The sequence below is a fragment of the Epinephelus lanceolatus genome, chromosome 18 (assembly GCF_041903045.1).
Source record: "Epinephelus lanceolatus isolate andai-2023 chromosome 18, ASM4190304v1, whole genome shotgun sequence".
NCBI lineage: Eukaryota > Metazoa > Chordata > Actinopteri > Perciformes > Serranidae > Epinephelus > Epinephelus lanceolatus.
The window spans coordinates 1,828,313-1,849,863 of record NC_135751.1 but is presented as its reverse complement, the minus strand read 5'-3'; the positions used below and the strand labels follow the sequence as shown (position 1 = coordinate 1,849,863).

General features: G+C 40.8%; 1 protein-coding gene across 1 annotated transcript; it reads right to left on the bottom strand.

The window, feature by feature from the left end:
- Positions 1 to 574: 574 nt before the first annotated feature.
- Positions 575 to 20,397, bottom strand: mmp25a (matrix metallopeptidase 25a). Its single transcript, XM_078161424.1, has 7 exons — positions 20,110 to 20,397; positions 18,708 to 18,821; positions 10,711 to 10,721; positions 8,078 to 8,102; positions 7,737 to 7,763; positions 1,533 to 1,754; positions 575 to 1,033 (listed from the first exon to the last, which is right to left on the bottom strand). Exons 1-7 carry the CDS (start codon positions 20,366 to 20,368, stop codon positions 909 to 911), a joined length of 783 nt encoding a protein of 260 aa, XP_078017550.1. The 5' UTR covers positions 20,369 to 20,397; the 3' UTR covers positions 575 to 908.
- Between the last annotated feature and the right edge of the window lie 1,154 nt (positions 20,398 to 21,551).

Sequence of the window (21,551 nt, the reverse complement as noted above, 5' to 3'; positions counted from 1 at the left end):
CAAGAGTGGCCACTGCTATCCAGGTTCAGCAAAATGTTGAGGTAAAGGTGCCAGGCAGTAAATGAATTACACACATTTTAGTTTTTGAAGTGTTAAAACTTTTTTTTTTTAATAGGCTTCACATTTTTACAATTGAGAAATGTAAGAATTTCTTTATGCCTACAACACATGGAAATGAAAATGTTAAAAAAAAAATAAAAATAGCCGTTAGTCATTACCATATAATTTTTTGTCAAAGCCACAGGGAGCCACTGGATAGGGGCTAAAGAGGTTGCCTACCCCTGAGATAGAAGAATGGATCATATTCTGAGGATTATAATAATGTTTCATGGGGCGTCAGTGGCTTAGTGGTAGAGCAGGCGCCCCATGTACAAGGCTGTTGCTGCAGCGGCCCGGGTTTGACTCCAGCCTGTGGCCCTTTGCTGCATGTCACTCCCTCTCTCTCTCTCTCCCCCCTTCACCCTTATCTGTCCTATCAAATAAAGGCTAAAAATGCCCCCCCCCCCCCCCCCCCCCCAAAAAAAAAATAAAAAATAAAAAACAATAAAAATAACAAAGCTTCATAGGTGAGAAATGTTTGTCTGACAGAAGTGTTTATTGGACCAGCTGTGGTGGTTGTATCTTGAAAAGGTCCATATCAATCAAGCTGTTAGGAGTGTAGCTTTTGAGAGGTCATATGAGTAAACCACTTAAACACAGCAAACACAGCAGTTGTTTATATATCAAAATCATCAAATAAAACCTTACAAGGGCCCATGGGCAGGCCCAAGTTTCAGGCAATAGTTGAGATTTTGTCTCACCAAACAAAACCACATAGAAAAAAAAAACAGTCGAAGAACCTGAAGCATAATTTATAGAACAACATCAGAGTCATTACTGGGCCTGTTCACTGACAGTTTCCCTGTTCCCTAAAACTGTCGCTCTCTCTTTGCAGGCTTGGAGTACTCCGCTTTGTGATGCATGATCAGCTTGTTACTGACAAAGTAAAAACTGTCTGAGCATGTCTCAAACGGGCTGGAAATCATTTCCTCAACTGACCAGAGCGAAAGAGAAACAAGATGAGCAGGAGTTAGACATTGTAAGATGCAAGGTGTAAGACTATTTCACTTTAATGCAGATGGACAGAAACAGAAACACCTTTTTTGTTATCCTCGAGCAATAAAACATCATAACACCATATTTTTTGAATATTATTAATTCTACCTCTAATGTGTGATTTATCTGTGTGATTATTGTTCTGTCAACGTATTAAGGTTTAAAGAGAAGGGTATCTTTAACTCGTAAAAGTAATCAATACTTGCACTGTTATATTGTCACATCATTTTAAGATTTTAGAGTGAGGGAAATAACATTTTTTGCAAAAAAAAAAAAAAAAATTAACATTGGTTATTAATACCCCAGGAATATTTATACAGTTCCTATTATGGACAGAGCCTTGCTTGACATCTCAAAACATTTTCATATTTACCTGCATGATTGTGGAAATAGTCTACGTGTGTACTTGCATGTGTGTGTTTGTGTAGGAGTTGTACCTATCTCTGGTTCCAGCTCAGGTAAGCTGTAGATGTGCTCACAGGTGTTTCTGCTGTGTGGGATGCAGAAGTCAATCTCGAAGTCAAAGGTTTTGAGCAGGAGGTTTCTGAAAAAATGCCTCTCAATCAGACGGAAGCGGTTCAGTGCCTTGCTGCCGACTGTGAACTCCAACCTAAGAGACAGGTGGCTGATCAGCTCAAAGTGACACCACTGAGAAAGCACTTATATCAACTTAATACATGGTCCTACAGTCATAATATTTGATGGACTTTTGCACAGTACTAGTATTACCAGGGGATCTAATGTGATTTCAAAACTTTCATTTATAATCGCCAACACAGCCATAATTTTCAACTGCGAAAGAGAGGCATGGGTCAGACTGATCTCTGCAATTACTACGAATTATTAGAAGTCCCAAGGTAATACTAGTCCTCGACGGTCACGCAAGTTACGTCGGTTGTTTTTATTAATTGTTATGAATTATTATTGTATTTGTTATGTTGTGGTAGGCCTATATATATATATATATATATATATATATATATATATATATATATATTGTTTGTGTGAGGGTACAGGGGAGAGAACGGGAGGGATCTAGACATGTGCCAGGCGGGGGCACTTTAGTTGGTTGCACCTGCGTCAGAGGGTAACTCACTGTGTGTCGTGTTGGTTGCAGTGCATTCCCAGTTTGTAGTGATTGCTCTCAGTGATGTGTGTCTCGCATCTCTTATTTGTGTGCGGAAGTTGAAGTGTGTTATACATCTTGTGGGATGATGTGCATTACTTTTCTTTAGTAGTGATGTGCACCCTTTTTCTTGGGATGTAGTCCAGCTCTAGTTTCCCCCGCCAGTATAATGGTCCATGCCCTCTGTGTCAGCTTCAGGCCCCCACACTTTTAACTTAAAGCTTTCTTTGATTGCATTATTGAAATAAAGATTGTTATTGTATCTGGTACCTCCTGGTTGAGTGTCGTTCTTGGGCATCTGACAAGTTTTCTCCATCAATACCTACATTTATTACACTGGTGGCAGCGGTGGGATCTTTTGGAGATGTCAGAGCCCGAGAGTAGTGCATCTCAGCCTGTGGTGTCAGCCATAGGGCAAGATGCTCCCCCTTTGTCAGGCGTTGGTGGTGCAGCACCTCGCCCAGTCTTTATGCCAGAAACTTTTACTGGTGTTGGACGAGAGTGGTCTGATTGGGCTGAGCAGTTTGAGATGGCGGCTGATGTGAATAATTGGGATGAATCTTTGAAACTAAAATTTATGGGGTTGTTGTTTGGTCGAGCGAGATAAGTTTATAGTGGGTTGTCAGCAAGTGCTAAAACTAATTATATCATGTTAAAAGGCCATGGGGAGGTGTTTAGACCCCAGCGATAGTGACGATTGGAGCAGAGCTAGCTTCTATTCACGGAAGAGGCTACGCAATGAAACAGTCCATGAATTTGGTATTGCTTTGCGCAGGCTAGTAGCTAGAGCTTACCCCTCTGCAGATCCCAACACACAAGATTTGTTGGCCAGAGACCATTTTATCACTCATGTGGGCAGTGGGGATTTGCGTGTGAGTCTTCGCAGTGCAAAACCTGCAACTTTAGAGGCCGCAATAAATCTGGCTGCAGAACTTGAACTCATCAGGGGCCTAGAAAATAGCCACCTAGCCCAGGATGCCAAGGTTAGGGGGGTCTCCGAACAGAAATCTAAGGGGGAGGAGCAGATGGAAACCTTATTGGGGGTGGTAGAAAGGTTGAGACAAGAGATTAAAACTTTGCAGAGTGATTTCCAGGCTTTAAAAGCAAACCCTGGACCCCCTGCCCCGACACCCGCTGCTGCATTAATCCTCTTAGCCAGCAGTTGCCACAGTTAGACGTGAGCTTGGAGAGCGAGCAGGGGGCTGCTGGGAGTGCGGCTGTAATCGACACATATGCCGCAACTGTCCTTACTTGCAGGGAAACTAGAGGGGGCGAGCACAGAGGGCCCAATGCCCGCCCCCCCTGCCAGAGTCATTAATGACGGCCCCTGAGAAGTCTACTGGAGGTTCTGGCTATCTGGCCACCAAGATAGGTGGGTTTAGCTGTTATGTGTTGGTTGACACTGGAGCCACACAGTCCGTTATACCTAAGAGTGTCTGGCTTTCTATCACAAAGGGAGGATCAGACTTGGAGGAATATGTTGGGGATGCAAGGGCAGCTAATGGTGGGGGGATGCAGATTCTTGGGGGCTGGCACACAGTGTGTCAGCTTGATTCCCTTGCTTTGGTTGCTAATTTTTTGGTGTCTGATATACCATCTGAAGAAATCCTGCTTGGTTTTGACTTTCTGTCTAAATATGGTGCCGTTATTGACCTTGGTGAGAAGACTTGCCGGATAATGGGAAAGACTTTTCCTCTTTTAGATCTCAACCCAACATTACAGTCCCAACCTGTTGTTGTTCAGTCTGATACTGTAGTACCACCACGCAGTGAAGTTATCATTTCCGGCAGGGTCCAAAGTGCATGGGGGGACTATGCAGAGGGGATGTTGGAACCCTCCCCGTCCCTGTCTAAGCATTGTGATTTACTGGTAGCTCGTGTGGTTTGCAGAGTGGAGCAGGGGGCTTTACCAGTGCGGGTCATTAATGTAACTAATGATGCCTTAACATTAAAAAAAGGGCATGAAAGTTGGTTACCATTTTTACCGACACAGAGGTTGATGAGGGGGGAGAGTGTATGGAGGAGACAGAGGGCAGTCAGCAACCCTGGACAGTTGATAGCCTTGTGAGCCAGTTTGGGGTGGGTGACAAAGGTCTTTCTGCTCAGCAAATTGAGGAAGTGAAATAGCTACTGTATCGGAACCTCTCTGTTTTTAGTCAGGGTGAGACTGACCTAGGTAGGACTCACTTGACCATGCATGAAATCAATACAGGTGATGCTAAGCCCATTAAGTTAGCTCCACGAAGGATTCCCCTTCATTTGCAGCACGAGGTGGCAGATAATCTGAAGCAAATGTTAGATAGCGGTATCATTCGTCCTTCCTGTAGTCCCTGGGCAGCTCCTGTGGTTTTGGTGCGGAAAAAGGGGGGTGGGCTCAGATTTTGTGTTGACTATAGAAAACTGAATGACGTTACCATTAAGGATGCATATCTTCTCCCTAGGATAGATGATGCACTCGACAGCCTGAGCCACGCCTGCTGGTTTTCCACTCTTGATCTTGCTAGTGGTTACTGGCAGGTGGAGTTGGACTCAAAAGATCGTTGCAAAACTGCTTTCACAACACGTCAGGGGTTGTTTGAATTCAACGTTTTGAGCTTTGGTCTTTGCAATGCACCTAGCACTTTTCAGAGATTGATGGATTTGATCCTTGCCGATTTGCAATGGACAACATGTTTCGTGTATTTAGATGATATCATTGTGTTCGGACGCACTTTTCAGGAACACCTGGCTCGTCTTGATGACGTTCTTGGGAAACTTCAGCAAGCTAATCTAAAAATAAAACCTTCTAAATGTAATCTGTTTGCGACCCAAGTCCACTACTTGGGTCATGTTATCTCTGCTGAGGGGGTTATGGCAGACCCTGCTAAGGTGGCTGCTGTTAGAGAGTGGCCTGTCCCAAAAAATCAGACCGAGGTCCAGAGCTTTGTAGGGCTGGCCTCCTATTATAGGCGTTTTGTTAAAGCCTTTGCAGACATTGCTCGACCCCTCCACCAGCTTGTTGAGAAGGGGAAGCGCTTCCAATGGACTGATGCTTGTCAGCAGGCCTTCGATCGTCTGAAAGCCAGCCTTATTACTGCTCCTGTGTTAGCCTATCCAGACCCAAGTAAAACTTTTATTTTGGACACTGATGCTAGTGATGTGGGTATTGGGGCAGTTTTATCCCAGGGGGAGGAGGGACAGGAGCGAGTTGTTGCGTATGCTAGCCGGGCCCTAACTAAACAAGAGCATAAATATGCTACCACAAAAAAAGAGCTTCTGAGTATGGTCACCTTTACAAAGCATTTCAAACACTACCTTCTGGGTAAGGAATTTGTGCTCCGTACAGATCACAACTCTTTGCGTTGGCTACATAATTTCCAGGGGCTAGAGGGACAGTTGGCTCGTTGGGTTGAGCAGCTTGCTAATTTTCAGTATAAGATTGTGCATCGACCAGGCAAGTTACATGCTAATGCCGACGCACTTTCAAGGTTGCCTGCCTTTTGCAGTGGGAGAGGAGGGGGTCAGGAGTCACTAAGTAGTAAAGAGCAAGGCAGGGATGTTCTAAAAGGCTAGCAGACTCTCCTCTACTCATATGAAGCCAGGGACAACAGCAACATTTAACAAAGTCATTCCTACCAAATAAAGCCAGTAGCATGGCCATTTGACCTTTTTCAAGCTGTATTTGGCCATTGGCGACCCTATCTCAATCATCATAAATCTCAACTGTCGCAATAATTGCCAGGGCAGAATTTCTCTACTATCACCAGATTAGCAAAGTACTCATGGATAACTTCATCCGTGGGTTTTTTGGGGGGTCAGGTATGACCCAATATTAGCAGTGTTTCATAAATCAAGTTTCTGTGCCCTAATTTCTTGCTATTCATGCAGCTGGTGGTGGTCATGGTTTTCTCATCCGCTACCTCTAAAACAAGTCCCTGCTATTGCTCATCTTCATATTTGATGGAGTCACAGTCATCAATCAATCAATTATATTTATAAAGCCCAATATCACAAATCACAATTTGCCTCGCAGCGGATAAGGAACCCCCCCCCCCCCAAAAAAAACCTTTAACAGTAGAAAAAACGGTAGAAACCTCAGGAAGAGCAACTGAGGAGGGATCCCTCTTCCAGGAAGGACAGACGTGCAAGAGATGTCGTACAGAACAGAACATAATAAATTAACAGAGACAGAGAGAGAAATGCAGGACAGACGGTAATGACAGTAGCTTACAACAACATTAATGAATGTGATAATATTATAATAATATTATAATTATAATTCTGGCTATTGTGGTACAATATGTTTTAAGTATATATTAATATCTGATAGTATACATATGTGACAATAATCATATGTGTATAATAACAGTAGAAGTACGACTAATGATAACAGCAGTAGGAGGCATCTGGCAGGACCACGGAAGCAGCACAACCACACACGTCACACTTTCCAGGCACCGCTGCGATATAAGTTAACCTGCGAGACAGTGGAGCACAAAGGCTCTGTCATGCATCAGCCATTTGCTATTTCCGTTTGGTTGTCATATTGCTTTTTTGTCATAGCTGACTTAGGGCCCTATTTAGATGGTCTAAATGGCGGAGGGTGCATAATCCATGTCACAAGTGTCATTGCTATTTAGATGCAGGCGCAGTTGTCATTTTCACGCCCTGCGCCCCCGTCATCTAACTAGCAATTGAACTTGCACTTCTCTGGGTGTGTTGGTCTAAAAATGAGGAGTGGTCAGGCGCAGTCATGGCGCGTTGCTAGTTAGATGACATAAAAAGCAAATGCACCAGTGACCAACAAAAACCTGGTCTAAAGTCAACGGCGCAGTATTTCACTGTTAAACAAGTTAGTAATATGTGTCTCTAGGCGGGTGCACAACGCGTGTGCACTCTGCTCAGACACACACGGAGCAGCCACACATATGCAAAAGATAACAAATAAAAATGTGATTACAATGTGAAAGGTTATTATTGTGCACATTAAAATATTTATCAGAAACATGTCTTAATGGTCAGTCATTAATCAGAACGATCTAATCGCAGTAATAATGATCATCATAATCCGGGAGGTCCAAGCTCGCAGTGTCCGAATATACGGAACTGCGAGCAGACCTCCACGGGCTGATGATGCATAGCTTGTAAAATGAACTTGTCTTTCCCAATTGAATTGTCATCATTTTGGCATGTAAATCACAAAATCAAAGATGTGAAAACGTTTAATAAACTTTATTTTGACATAAACACAACAATAACCAACTTCTGTGAACTAAAAACGTAAACTTATAGCCCTACAAGTACAAATGTACATTTAAAAAAAAAAGCTTTTAGAACGTAAAACTGAAGATCATCTTGTCAGGGGGAAGAGGAGGAGGAGGATGCACAGCAGCCGCACAGCCGGGGGCACCCGGGGGCAGCTCCGCAGCCCGCGCACAGCCAGACCAGACAGCCTGGGTGCAGCCAAGGGACCAGCCCTTCTTGGTCCTTCAGGTGGGGGGGTTCAGGATGCTGGAGAGGGAGCTGGGCTCTCTAACCTCCCGGGTTAAAATAAAATTGAATAACTTACAACTTGTTGACAGCGTTTCTCTTGTGCATGCGCTCTCTCTTTCTCTCTCGTAGTCTCACTCTGTTTCTTTTCTTTTGGCTTTTCTAAGATGACAGATGCTGAATATATACTCCCTATCTGATGCTGTGGCTGTTTGTGGTTGGCTGAGAGGGATGTGAACTTATTAGTTTGCAGCTGTGTTAATCAAATCAGGTTAGGTTTCCATTACATGTGCCAAACTGTGCCAATCCCCTTTGATCTGTCATCAGATGTGACAGGACAGTTGATATAGAGATATATTTATCGTCTCCTCAGCTGTAAAACGCTCACTCTTTCCAGTTGGTAGGTCCGCCATCTAACTAACTCTCCGCTGTGTGCTCCAACCGCGCTTCTTTTAAAAGGGAATGAGAGGTGACACTGTGATTGGCTTATTGAATGATACGCCCAAAACACACCCATGACTGATTCACAGAGTAAGTCCAACCCTGTCCGCCATGGCGCACAGTCTGAAAACACGCTGTCTAACTAGCAAGTGACTGGGACACGCCCATAGGCCGCACGCCTGGTGCTTTGTGTTTTAGACCATCTAAATAGGGCCCTTAGACTTAGACTTACTTTATTCATCCCAGAGGAAAATTCGTTTCCACTAACTGATTTCCTGAGATCGATCACAGATATCACAGGCACAGACATCCATCAATCAATCAATCAATCAATCAATCAATCAATCAATTTTATTTATAAAGCCCAATATCACAAATCACAATTTGCCTCACAGGGCTTTACAGCATACGACATCCCTCTGTCCTTATGACCCTTGCAGCGGATAAGGAAAAACTCCCCAAAAAAAAACCTTTAACGGGGAAAAAAAACGACATGTCACAGACATCACAAAACATTACATGTTGGACTTGATATTTGCTTGTTGTTCAGACCTATTTTCTTTGCACATGTTTATGTGATTCCTATTCTGTCTGCCTCAATTCCGTTTGGCTTGCTGTCATTTATGGTTATTGGTATGGTATTTGTCATTGGACCTTATTTTCCTTTCACCATTTTATTTAAGTTGGTCTTATGACCTTAGTTTTTACCTGGTCTATGACCTTTTATTTATGTTCTGTCCTCGTGGACCTTTTATTATGTTCTACATATAGGCTCCAAGGTCACTACAGCTTCACAACAGTCATGACAGTTTGGTCATCAGACCTTTAATTTCTGTTGCTGACTTAATTTATGTTTGGTCTTTGCCATGATCTCTATCAGCCAATCAGGATGCCACTGCAAAATTTTAAATCTGCAGTCTCTTCTGCTGCTGTCAGCCATTATTTGAGGCAGAACTGTCAAGCCCTCCTCCACCCTGTTCACCTCGAGCTATCGTATCCAGAGTCCAGGACAAGCTCAACAAAAGCTCATTCCTCTACTCATCCAGATCATCGACACTTCTCCATCTTCCTCTCATCTCATCTTCACCACCTCTACCACCACCAGCGTCTAGACCCTGAGGGGGTCCGTATTTGACTGTGGATTCATTACCCTCTTTAAATCATACCATCTCACTGGGGTCTAATTGCCAAAGACTTTCCACATTTTTCATTCTTATGTGCACATATTTTTTTTTTTATATAAAAAACGAGTGTCTCCTGATTGAACTGTTGTTGAGAATTGTAACAGGGGGAGTTTGGACCCAAAAGCAACACCAGGGACAGGCAGAACAGTTTATACTGATATATAATACACCACTTACACAAATACAGGGAGTGCAGACTGGGGAAGCTACAGAGAGAGTCAATGTTCAGTTTCAGGGCCCCCAGGGGAATAGAATCTGTCCGCATGGAATGCTGAAGCTGCACACAGATGAGGTGCCGGCATCCACCAGGCATACACACACAGCAGACAGTTCAATTATGTGTAATAGTAACAATAGGAGGCAGGCAGAGAGCTATGTCAGAAAGGCTGTGGTTCAAGAAACCACAGACGATCACAGGTAACTGAACTGGTAAACTGACATTGGAAAGCTGGGTGATGGTCCTTTCAGACAGCCCCAGAAAACAGGTGAACAGGAACTAGGAAGGCAGAAGCAGAACTTGTGGTTGGAAACAGAGCAGAGTGGTTTACTAGGGAGCAGACAAAGCAGTAGCGTTAGGGATGGGCAGGGTCGATACCAGGGAAGCAGTCCAGAAACAAATGCTAGAAAGTGTTGCATGTAGGCGAAGAACAATCTGGCAAGGAGTGTCTGTGAAGTGGGCATCCTTATAGTGACAGGGGATAATGATTCACAGGTGAGCAGCGTTAGCCTGATGGTAGACCAGCAGGAGTGGAAAATGTGTGGATAGGTGATAGGCTGGCAGGTAGGTGTGGCGATGAGGCTGGGTGAATGGAAAATTACTGAATGAGCTCAGGAGATGGCATATATGGAGGATAAAAAGTGCCCACTATGACAGCTGTAGAGCCTCCGCATCTTGGATGAGACTGCGGGTCATCATCTCTCAGGCCACTTGTGTTGGCTCTCTTCCAGCCTATTTGATTTAGTTCTTTATCCAACTTTTCATCTTCAGAGATGGATGTTTTAATCCCCAATGTCAGTAGGTCGTTCATGTGGAGTTGTATGTCTTGATGCCCTCCTGGAAATGGAACCCTCAGTTTTGCTGGATAGAGACTTTGGAAGCTGATATTTTTCTCTCTCAGCTGTTTCTTGATCTTGGCGTACTCATCTCTTTTCCTTTGAAGGGCCGGTGAGTAGTCGAGGTCCATGTAAATCCTTTTCCCCTTGTTCTGTAAGTTTTTTTTTATACCCCAGGCTTTGACCAACACCTGTTGCTTGTGATGGTGGTTCACAAATCTCATGAGTGACCTCAGCTGGGCATTTGTCATTAGTTGGCTGGAGGGACATGTGGGCTCATTCCAGCTGATGGTTACCGACGGTGTACCCAATAGCTCCAACAAGTCTCAGTCTACTGCACCACGTCCCCCAATTCTGAGCCTTCAGTAACACCATAAATTCACAAGTTGTTCCTCCTTGTGTAGTTCTCTAACTCTTCACATCTTTATTCAAGTCGCCTCTCATGCCGTAGCAAGTAGCTTAGCAGGAAAGTGGATCTGTCCTCCAAGTGCCTTATCTGACTCTCCGCGTGGGTCACATGTTCCCCCATTTTCTCTAGAGATTGCTCCAAGGAGATCATATCTGATGACATTGCGGTCAATTTCTCGTTTTTCTCCTGTCTGAACATTGTGAGCTCTGACAGTTGCTTTCAGTCGAGACTCTGAGCTAACATTAGCGCTAGCATTAGCCTCTCCGAGTTTGCACTTTTGGAAGAAGACTTTTTGTCTTTGTTTTTCCCATCAGAGGACTTCATTTTTTCTTCCAGATTTCTGCTGTGGTGAGTTATTCTGGAATTAAAGATTTTATTTTTTTTATTTATTTATTTATTTATTTATTTATTTATTTATTTATTTATTTATTTATTTATTTATTTGAACATGTAAAAAAAAAAAAAAAAAAAAAAAATTAAATAAAAATAAGCAATTGATTAAAACAATTAGAAAGAGAAGAAAACAATATATTCACATCTCGTTTACATGTTCAAAAGGAGTAGGAAGAAGTATAAACTTATCTGGTCCTACCCCTTGTTCACTCAATATTCATATCAGTAATAATAATACTGTAATAACAACAATAGTAATGCTAATAATAACAAGAACAAGAAACAACAACAAACAACAACAACAACAACAACGACTACAATAATGACAACGACATACGACAACAACAGTAACAAGGAAAATAACATATAGATACACTCACTTACATATAACATATTAATTATGACTGTTGTAATCCCTCCTCCCTGTATTTAGTGAAAACCATGTGTTTATACCTGTTTTTAAAGTGATTCATGTTTGGACACTGTTGTAACTCCACATTCAGACTGTTCCATAGTCTCACCCCAGCAGATGATAAAGACATTCTTTTCTTTGATGTGTGAATTTTTGGAGTTTTGAAGTTTAATCCCCCCCTTAAATTATACCCACCCTCTCTTTCCTGAAATATTTCCTGTATGTTATGTGGTAGAAGATTATTTCTTGCTTTATACATGAATACTGCTGTTTGATATTGCACCATGTCATAAAGTTTAACTATTTTAGACTTTATGAATAATGAATTGGTGTGTTCCCGAAATCCGACATTGTGAATTATTCTAATAGCTCGTTTTTGTAGACTGAGTAGTGGCTGTAAAGAACTTATGTATGAGTTTCCCCAAACCTCTGTGCAATAATTCAAATACGGTAATACTAGTGAGCAGTACAGAATGTGGAGTGACCTGTGGTTCAGAAAGTGCTTTGCCTTGCCTAGGACTGAGATGCTTCTAGACAGTTTAGTGTGGATATGTTTGATGTGAGGTTTCCAGCAAATTTTATCATCTATAATCACCCCAAGGAATTTGATTTTGTGTACCCTTTCTATACTAACACCCTCTATATGCACCCGTGCTTGATTGTTGATTCTTCTGTTTCCAAATACCATTATTTTTGTTTTACTCAAGTTTAGTGAAAGCTTGTTTATGTCAAACCATATTTTTATTTTGCTTAGTTCTGATGTGATTAAGTCCAAAAGTTGCTGCAAATTCTCACCACACCCCAGTATATTTGTGTCATCAGCAAACAATATAAATTTCAATAGCTGTGATGTCCTGCATATGTCATTTATGTATATGATGAATAGTTTTGGTCCTAGCACTGATCCGTGAGGTACACCACACACAATGTCCAAACACAATGACTGAGATTCCCCCATCTTCACAAACTGTTTTCTGTTTTTTAAATAGTTTCTGACCCACTCTGACACCACACCCCTAATCCCATAACGTTCCAATTTATTGATAAGTATTTCATGATTTATGGTGTCAAATGCTTTTTTTTAAATCAATGAACACTCCAACTACATATTTCTTATTGTCAGTGGTGTTTGTGATTTCTTCAATGAGTTCTGTTAGAGCTAGAGAAGTTGACTGGTTTGACCTGAATCCATACTGACTGTCCGAGAGTAATTTGTGTGTATCTATGAAACTGTCTGTCTGTCTATCTGTTGTTGAAGAGTTTTTCTAGAATTTTTGAAAATTGTGGGAGAAGAGAAACAGGCCTGTAGTTTGTGAAGATGTGCTATCTCCAGTTTTGTACAATGGGATGACTTTGGCTATTTTCATGCTGTCAGGAAATTGACCAGTTTGGAAAGACAAATTGAAAATGTGGTTTAGCGGTTTGGATATCCCGTCTATTACCATTCTGACTAGTTTGGTATCAATGTCATTATAATCAGTGGATACTTTATTTTTGCATTTCTTGACAATGTCTATAATCTCTTTTTCTTCTACCGGTTTGAGATACATTGAACTTGGGTTTATTGCTATAAGAGTATCACTATAAGAGTATCACTACTACTAAGAGTATCACAAAGTGTTCTCATCCATGTTATTGATCTCCCTATCATTATCAATAAAGTAGCTTGGATATTTAGATTGTTTTGAGCCATTTCTAATTATGCCATTTAATATATTCCATATTCCCTTGATATCCTTCTTATTCTTGTCTAGTAGTGTATTATAATATTCCCTCTTACAGATTCTCATGATGTTGGTTAACTTGTTTTTGTATATCATATACTTATCTTCTGCTTCTTTGGTTCTATGTTTAACAAATTCTCTGTATAGTGTATTTTTTTTATTGCAGGCATTCTGTAAACCCTTGGTGATCCACTGCTTATCTCTATACTTTTGTTTTCTGTTGAAACTTTTAATTGGACAATTTTTATCATATAACTGTTTGAATATTCTTAAAAATTCATCATAAGCTTTGTCAGTATCCACTTCATTATGCACTGATTCCCAGTTCTGAGCTAATAGATCATTTTTTAAAGCAATCATGGCCTCGTCCGTCCTAACCCGTCTGTAATGTGGTTTATTGTCCTGCTGTTTTTTTGTGTAGTTGCTCTTGTATACTGTAAAAACTGGAAGGTGGTCGCTGATGTCATTTATTAATAGCCCGCTTACTGTATCATTATCAATGTCATTTGTAAATATATTGTCAATTAATGTAGCACTATGAGAAGTTATCCGGCTTGATCAATCTCATGCCACCCTTGAATCGATACATTTTGGGAGGAAGGTGGAATTGGGTTTGGGTAGGTCGCCGCTGACAAGCAGCCACCATATCAGTTGCCAGGACTGGAAGACCAAATCTCTCGGACATCCAAGATTAGTGTCACCAATTCAGTATCTGACCAAATGTCTTCCCTTCTTTTCCTACGATATGACATTACATAATGGCCAGAAAAAATTACGCCGTCACAGTGAAGTTCAGGGGTGGAAGTAACGAATTACAAATACTCACGTTACTGTAATTAAGTAGATTTTTTGGGTACTTGTACTTTTATGAGTATTTTTTTCAAGTGTGTAATTTTACTCCTATTTGAGTACAATTTACACCACTACTTCGCTACTTTTAAATCATAAGTAGCTACTGAGTACGGCCACAATTTGAATTAATATTCAACCTTCATCTGCATCTTTGTAGCCAATAAGGCTGTCCGATCGCGACCGCGCCAATTAATCTATGACGTAAGGAAAGGACAACTCCGCTACAGCAGGCACAGGTGTCTGGCGGTAACATACCTACACAGCGGAGTAGAGACTAATTTATGGACTGAAGATTTGGAGACAAAGAAGCCAAGGGTGAGTGTCCATGCGCTCCGCGCAAATCCCGTGAGCTCCACGCCGCAACATAACGGCTTACCGGCGAGTCCGACTCCAGGTCCAGTAATTTCCTCTTTCGTTGGCGTCATGACTGCCCAGTAGTGCCAGTATTTTGCCCAGTACTGCCCAGTAGTGCCTGGACAAACGAGCCGTTCACATTTCTCTCTATGTGTCAGTAACGGTCCACAAACCTCACCGCACTTTAGGGACTGTTCTTTACTTGTGAAGGGGCTGTCAGGGGAGGAGGGTGGCTGGTTGATTTTTATTTTTTTTATTTTGATCCCCCCTATGTTAATCACTTATTGATGCTGTTTTTGAAGTATGAATAAGTCAATAAGTAATTTATTCCACTGAAATATCATTGATGTATTATAGAAAAGTGATTTATCTTTTTATAAATGACAAAAAGCACATCTGCCTCATTTTTGCTGTGGTATCATGATACTACTCAGAACAGTGATACTTTCACTGTTATCGTACAGTGGGTCCCAATTTTGGTACCGTGACAACACTAGATGTCACAACCATTCCATTTGGGGTCGCGCAGGGAGGCGGCTCAGGTGCCGCTTAAAAAAGTGTTCCCCCAGTTTTGGGAGTGGGGGAACACTGCTCTCTCAGAGGCCCAAAGTGTTCCCCTACTTCTAATTTTACAAATTAAGCACTGGTTATTACTTTGGCTAAGATAAGTCTGCAAAGATATTGTCACTGCCATTGGTTTGCCTGATATTTGGACAACCACTGTCATTACAATAAATTAAATCTGTAGTCATTTAATACTCACAGGCCTACATTCAGCAGGCCTATATTTTGTGCTAGAGTGACGCTATGTCATATGAAACATTAACCATGAAAATTAACCATGTCATGTTAGCTTGTCGGTAAGGGGGATAAATAGTGGAAAACAGGGCACAAGCAAGGGGTCCCTTGTTCTCTTACTTCAAGATACCTGAATGAAAATGTTTTCGTATGATAAGCGTTACCCCTTTACAGACACATCCACTTCACTCTAATCCCTTGCAGTTTTGTGCAAAACCCACACGGTTATTTTGCGTGCGGTATTTATGTAATTTCGCATATTCTATTTTATTATTCCTGCATATTGGAGTCCTTAAACAGTATTACAGTTGGATAATTTGGGGCTGACTGGAAAGCTGTGACTCTTGTGGAGTCAGTGAGCCCCTTGTATTCATGTGTGTGCCATGTGTTTACACTCTTGCCTCATAATAGGCATATCATTGCAGTAATTTCACTGTATAAGGTGAGCTGTTTTTGATATTTTATACAGGTGAATCGAATCGAATGCCTGCTATTGACAACACAATAAAACATCCATCGGTTAAAAGTAATTAATACTCTGAGTAGTTTTTGAGAAGAGTACTTTGTACTTTTACTTAAGTATTTTTTAAACACCAGTACTTTTACTTATAATTGAGTACAATGTAAACAATGTAACAGTACTTAATAATAATAATAATAATACATTTTATTTAAAAAGCACTTTTCAAAGTTCTCAAAGTCACTTTACAGAGACAGTTCAAACACATCAAATAAAACAACAATTTTCAGCAAAGACATCGAAGACAAAGAGGAATAGTAATGGGAGTGAAAAAACAAGTAAATAAGTAAATGAATAAAAGTAGCTAAACATTAAAAGCAGAATGGAACAGGTGAGTTTTGAATAGTGATTTGAATGATGGAAGGTCAGTGCAGTCACGGATGTGTTTTGGGAAGGAGTTCCAGAGGGTGGGGGCAGCAACGGAGAAGGCTCTGTCCCCCCAGGTTCTGTGCTTGGTCTTGGGGATGGTGAGATGGTTGGCATTGGAAGAGTGGAGGCTGCAGGAAGGGATGTAAGGGTGGAGCAGGTCTGTGAGGTAAGAGGGGGCCTGGTTGTGGAGAGCTTTATGGGTGAGTAGGAGGAGTTTGAAGTGGATGCGTTGTGGAACAGGGAGCCAGTGGAGGTTCTGAAGGACAGGGGTGATGTGGTCACGGGAGCGGGTGTGAGTGAGGAGACGGGCGGCAGAGTTTTGGATATATTGGAGTTTATTGAGTTTGGAGGTTGTGCCATAAAGGATGCTATTGCAGTAGTCAAGGCGGGATGTAATGAAGGGGTGGATCAGGGCTTCGGCAGCATTGCGAGAGAGTGAGGGGCGGAGGCGAGAAATGTTTTTAAGGTGAAAGAAGGCTGTTTTAGTGACTTGCTTGATGTGTTGGTCGAAGGAGAGGTTGCTGTCGAAGATGATACTTGTACTTGAGTACAAATTTTCAGTACTCTTTCCACATCTGGTGAAGTTGACCTTTGATCTTTTAGATATAGAATGTCATCACTTAATCATTTTATTGTATCAGACATTTGTGTGAAATTGTGTGAGTTATGGCAAAATCATGTTATGTGAGGTCACAGTGAACCAAAATCTGATCAGTTAATTTTTGAGTTCAGGTGGACGTTTATGCCAAATCTAAAGAAATTCCCTCAAGGCCTTTTTGACATATTGTGTTCATGAGAATGAAACGAATGAAAGGTCACAGTGATCTTGACCTTTGACCAAAAAATTCTAATTAGTTCATCCTTGGCTCAAACTGGACTTCTGTGCCAAATTTGAAAAATTCCCTCAAGGTGTTTTTGAGATATTGCGTTCATGAGAATAAGATGGATAGAAGGTCATGGTGACCTTGACCTTTGACCACCAAAATCTAGTCAGTTCATTCTTTGAGTCCAAGTAAATGTTTGTGCCAAATCTGAAGAATTCCCTCAAGGTGGTCGTGCGATATCATGTTCATGCGAATGGGACAGATGGACAGACGATGGATGGACAGGTGGATAACCCAAAAACATTATGCCTCCGGCCACGGCTGTCGCCAGCGTGGAAGCACAAAAACATTATGGGGAACCATCAATGGATTATCCATTGGAAAGAGGTGAAATATCATTTATCATGGGGGCATTAATGAGAACAGGCTCATCTCTGACATCCACAGTGAAGGGCTGTGGACTCACTGACAAAGATAATCAAACTTCTCCTGGCATTGTTATCAACCTCTGGTCTCCATAGCTCCACAGTTCCATGCCAATAAACAGTACTGACCATCTTTTTAAAGCTAGAGGGTAAAAAAGCACTGCCCTAGTCTAAGGAGAAATTTTATGTTTTACTCCTTTGAACAACTGGACTTAAACAATAACCAGTTGATATGACAACACCATTTATCACCTACACTGTAACATCAGTCCATCTTCATGATACTTTAATATTATATTAATCTAATCTACTATATCCATCAGATTTGGTGTGAATATTTATGGTACCCACAGGATGATTTCTAAGTTGATGACCTTGTGACTTTTGCTCTAGTTCAAGATTGTGTCAAAATTTTCTATGGCAAGGTATTTTGAATATTAGCAGCTGGATTTTCATAAAATTTTTATTGGATATTCATTGTCCCTAGAGGCTGAATCATTGTGTTTTTGGTGGAACTTTTTTCTCTTGCATTATCAACCACAACATTTTAGACAAATCAATGGGTAAGTTGTCATCAACTCATTTTACTTTGACAGGTAGGTTCACATCATGTCAAGTCTGTGTTAAAACAAAACTCACATATGTATTTTGAAAGAAGATTTTTTTTTTTTCTGTATAAAATGCATAGATAAGTTTAGCCAAAGCGTGTGAGGTTTTACCAAACAGAGTTAATACCTTCCAATGAATTTTAATTTGTAAGGTCCATAGACTGTAAAAATAAGAATGAATGCAGCCTCAGGGGATTATTCAGGGCTTTAGACTTTGAGTCTTGTTTTTCCATTCTCCTGAGGTCATTCAGCAATATGAACTTCTCCCATCAGGAAGAAGATTTCGTATACCAAAGTGCAAAACAAACCGCCTCAAATTATCATTTGTTCCAGCCTCCATTAAGCTGTTGAACAATGTTAAAAACTAGTGCAATAGAGCAATGTGCATTAAACACACAGCACTTTAGCACTCAGCACTTTTTCTTGCACTTTAGACGTCTCTGTATGTTTCTGTGTTGTGATTGTTAAATGTAGTCCATGTCTGTTTTATGTGATAGAATTGTGTCATTGTGATGATGTTTTTATCTTGTCCTGTGAAGCAATGAAATGTAGCACTGTGCCCAAGATGAATTTCCCTTAGGGGACAATAAAGTTTACCTTACCTTACCTTAGCATCTCTACAAATGTAAGCACAAAGAAATGAAAAAAGTACCTGTTGGACTGTGTTTTCTGATATCAAGGATGACTGCTCCACTGCCCAGATCCCTGATCTTGAAGCGAGAGAAGTTGACATTGTAGATGTTGTCCTCTGGTGAACACAGGTACTCTGCCACACATACAGCGAACACCAGCTGAAAATTCACCTCTTCGGCAGTGTTTTACAATGCTTTACATGACACTGACGAAGAGGAAGTAACTGCAAAGAGTGGAACTGGTGGGAGTGCCCCAATGCCTTTGTGCCAATATCCCATTTACAGTAATGAGGGTAACACAAAACAAGATTAATTTACCGTAAAACTTCAATTAATAGCCTGGGCTATTATTTGCTTAAATCACTGCACTCCACCGGCATACATTTGGGACAGGCATCTATATGAGACAGGCCTGTGATTCCTTTCACACAACTGTTTCCCAGCAAAGATTGGAAATGCTATCAGATTGTTTATTTAAATCAGTATGAATATTACTTCTATAAAAAATGGGATTTAGCCCCTTTTGATTCTTTTGATGGGTGGACTCTTGCAGAGTAAAGGAATATAAATAATTTACCAGGTAATCGAGAAATAGACATATATTCTGACTTTATGACCACTTTCATCTCTCTTGTTTACCAGGCTGGTAAATCTGAATATGTATGTTAGTAAGATTTCAGTCGGACTAACATGTTTACATTTATTTTAAAAGTCTGGTTTTAGTCAGACTAACACAATAAATCTATTTTCTCTAATATCATGTTAATGTGCTGATTGCAAAGCAAACCCAAAGGAAGACGCACTTCTCAAAAAGAGCACCTGATTCTGGTGTTATCTGCTTATTAAATGGTTGTTTGCCTACTGGTGGTTTTTAGCCTCATAGATATGGCTAAGAAGGGGCCTGTCACCTGTTATGTTCAAAGGCCATTATCAGGGTATTGAATGTCCATTTGCATATCCAACTTTCTGAAACAGTTGCACTTTTATTAGGTTTCAATTTCATTAGGTTTATGCTATGAAAAACAGTCCAAGACCAAAAGTACCTTTAAGTATGTGGACAATCCTTTCCATAAAACTTTGGGTACTTCACTTAAGAGAGTTTAATCAACAATTATGGTTATCTCAAAATACAAACACTTTAAAGCTTAACAAAGACTTAATTGCTGGGTCATTAAATTTGACTGTATTGTACATGGTCTCTTGTAACTGTGTTCCATCCTTTCATTTTCAACAACAACACCTCTGTGTCTAATCCTCTTTCAGCCATATTCTCCCTTCCCCATATACAACATACAATATGCTCACAGCCGATACTTGAACTACCTGATACTTCAAAGCAAGGTTTCACAGCATGAAAAACATCATGGCATGAGTACTTCATGTTCTGAGGAACATTAACTACTGGTAAAATAGCTGACTCACCCTTAGTGTAACTGTTCAGCCATAAGACATGCTGTGGGGTCACTGGTTCACCAGGTCTCCATTCAGCGACCACCTCCCCTTCCTCTGCTTCACCCAAAGCTGTTCCCCCTGAAATAAATCCGTTCCAATCCTCCATGCCTCCATCGACCACCATCTCTTCATCTGTCCCTCCTTTCTCTTCCTGCTCCCCTTTGCCCTCTTCATTTTGTGTGGGGCACTCCTCACCATTTTCATTTGGGGTTTCTTCCCGGCCCTCCATCTGGTGACTCCTGTTGATTTCAGGTTAATGTTCTGATTAAATCAGGCTCAATTTGTTAAATGTATTTGTTTGCAAAATGTGACAAATAGCAGCTGCAAAGACTGCAATCTACAAATCAGCTCTTCTGTACAGGCTGCTAGTGTCTAAACTGATTATGTCCGTCTGGCTTTGGCAACCTGAGTCACCCGCTAATTAAATCTGGACACTGGCTATCACATCTCCAAATGGTCAAGGTACTGTGGGCACATATAATGGACAACATACGCAAAGAAATAGGAAAAAAAATGTTTGGCAATGTACAGATACAACCTTATAATAAGAATATGTTTACAGAATCATCATCTCTGTTAAAGTTTTTGGAACTGGTAGAGAGAGAATAAACATACAGAAAAGCAAACTAATACGACACAGGCACCCCAGGTGAATGGGGTAAAAGTTTTAACTATTACATATTTCCATGAAACGTCCCCAGTTGATTAAAGTAACACAATTATTGTTTTTGTTACATTTTTTTTAAATGTTTAAATAAGCAAATGAGCATATTGAATGAATGAATGATATCTAATTAAATATGTTAAATTAAATTTGGAATGTGGGTGTTAAGTGTCCTGACAGCCCACGGGTAAAAGCTGTTCTTCAGTCTGTTGGTACTGCTTTTGAGACTCCTGAGCCTCCTTCCAGAGGGCAGCAGGCTGAGCAGTTGGTTTCCAGGATGGAGGTGGTCCCTGATGATCCTCTTTGTTCTGGAGAGGCATCGAGAGCTGGCGATGTCTTCCAGGGAGGGCAGAGGACAACCGAATATAGATAGGAATAAAACTGTAAAGTTTAGGTGAATGTAAGTGCTACTCAAGTAGATATTTGTGGTTAAGAGTAAGAGGAAAATCTAATTGCGAAATCAGTCTTTAAAGATAGGTATTGTAAAACGCCATACATTTTTTTTGGCAAAAAAAAGGCACTAGGGTAAAAATTTTAACTAACAAATATTACCATGAAACTTCTCTAGCTGCTTACTTACATTAAGACTTTATTTTGTATTACAAGTTTTCTAAAATTTCTAAGTTTGAATACCCAAATGAGACATTATCATATTGTCAGATTACCATTATCAAATTTGCGCTTTTTGAATAAATTTCCAGAACTTAGAAAAAAACCTAAATGTATATTTTGGACATTTTCTTTACAC

Coding starts and splice junctions, on each gene's coding strand:
- mmp25a (XM_078161424.1), bottom strand. CDS start 20,368: ATGGAGGGCCGGGAAGAAACCCCAAATGAAAATGGTGAGGAGTGCCCC. Junction 18,822..20,109: donor GCTGAACAGTTACACTAAGG/GTGAGTCAGCTA, acceptor TATGTGTGGCAG/AGTACCTGTGTTCACCAGAG. Junction 7,764..8,077: donor GGACCTACCAACTGGAAAGA/GTGAGCGTTTTA, acceptor ACAAGTTGTAAG/TTATTCAATTTTATTTTAAC.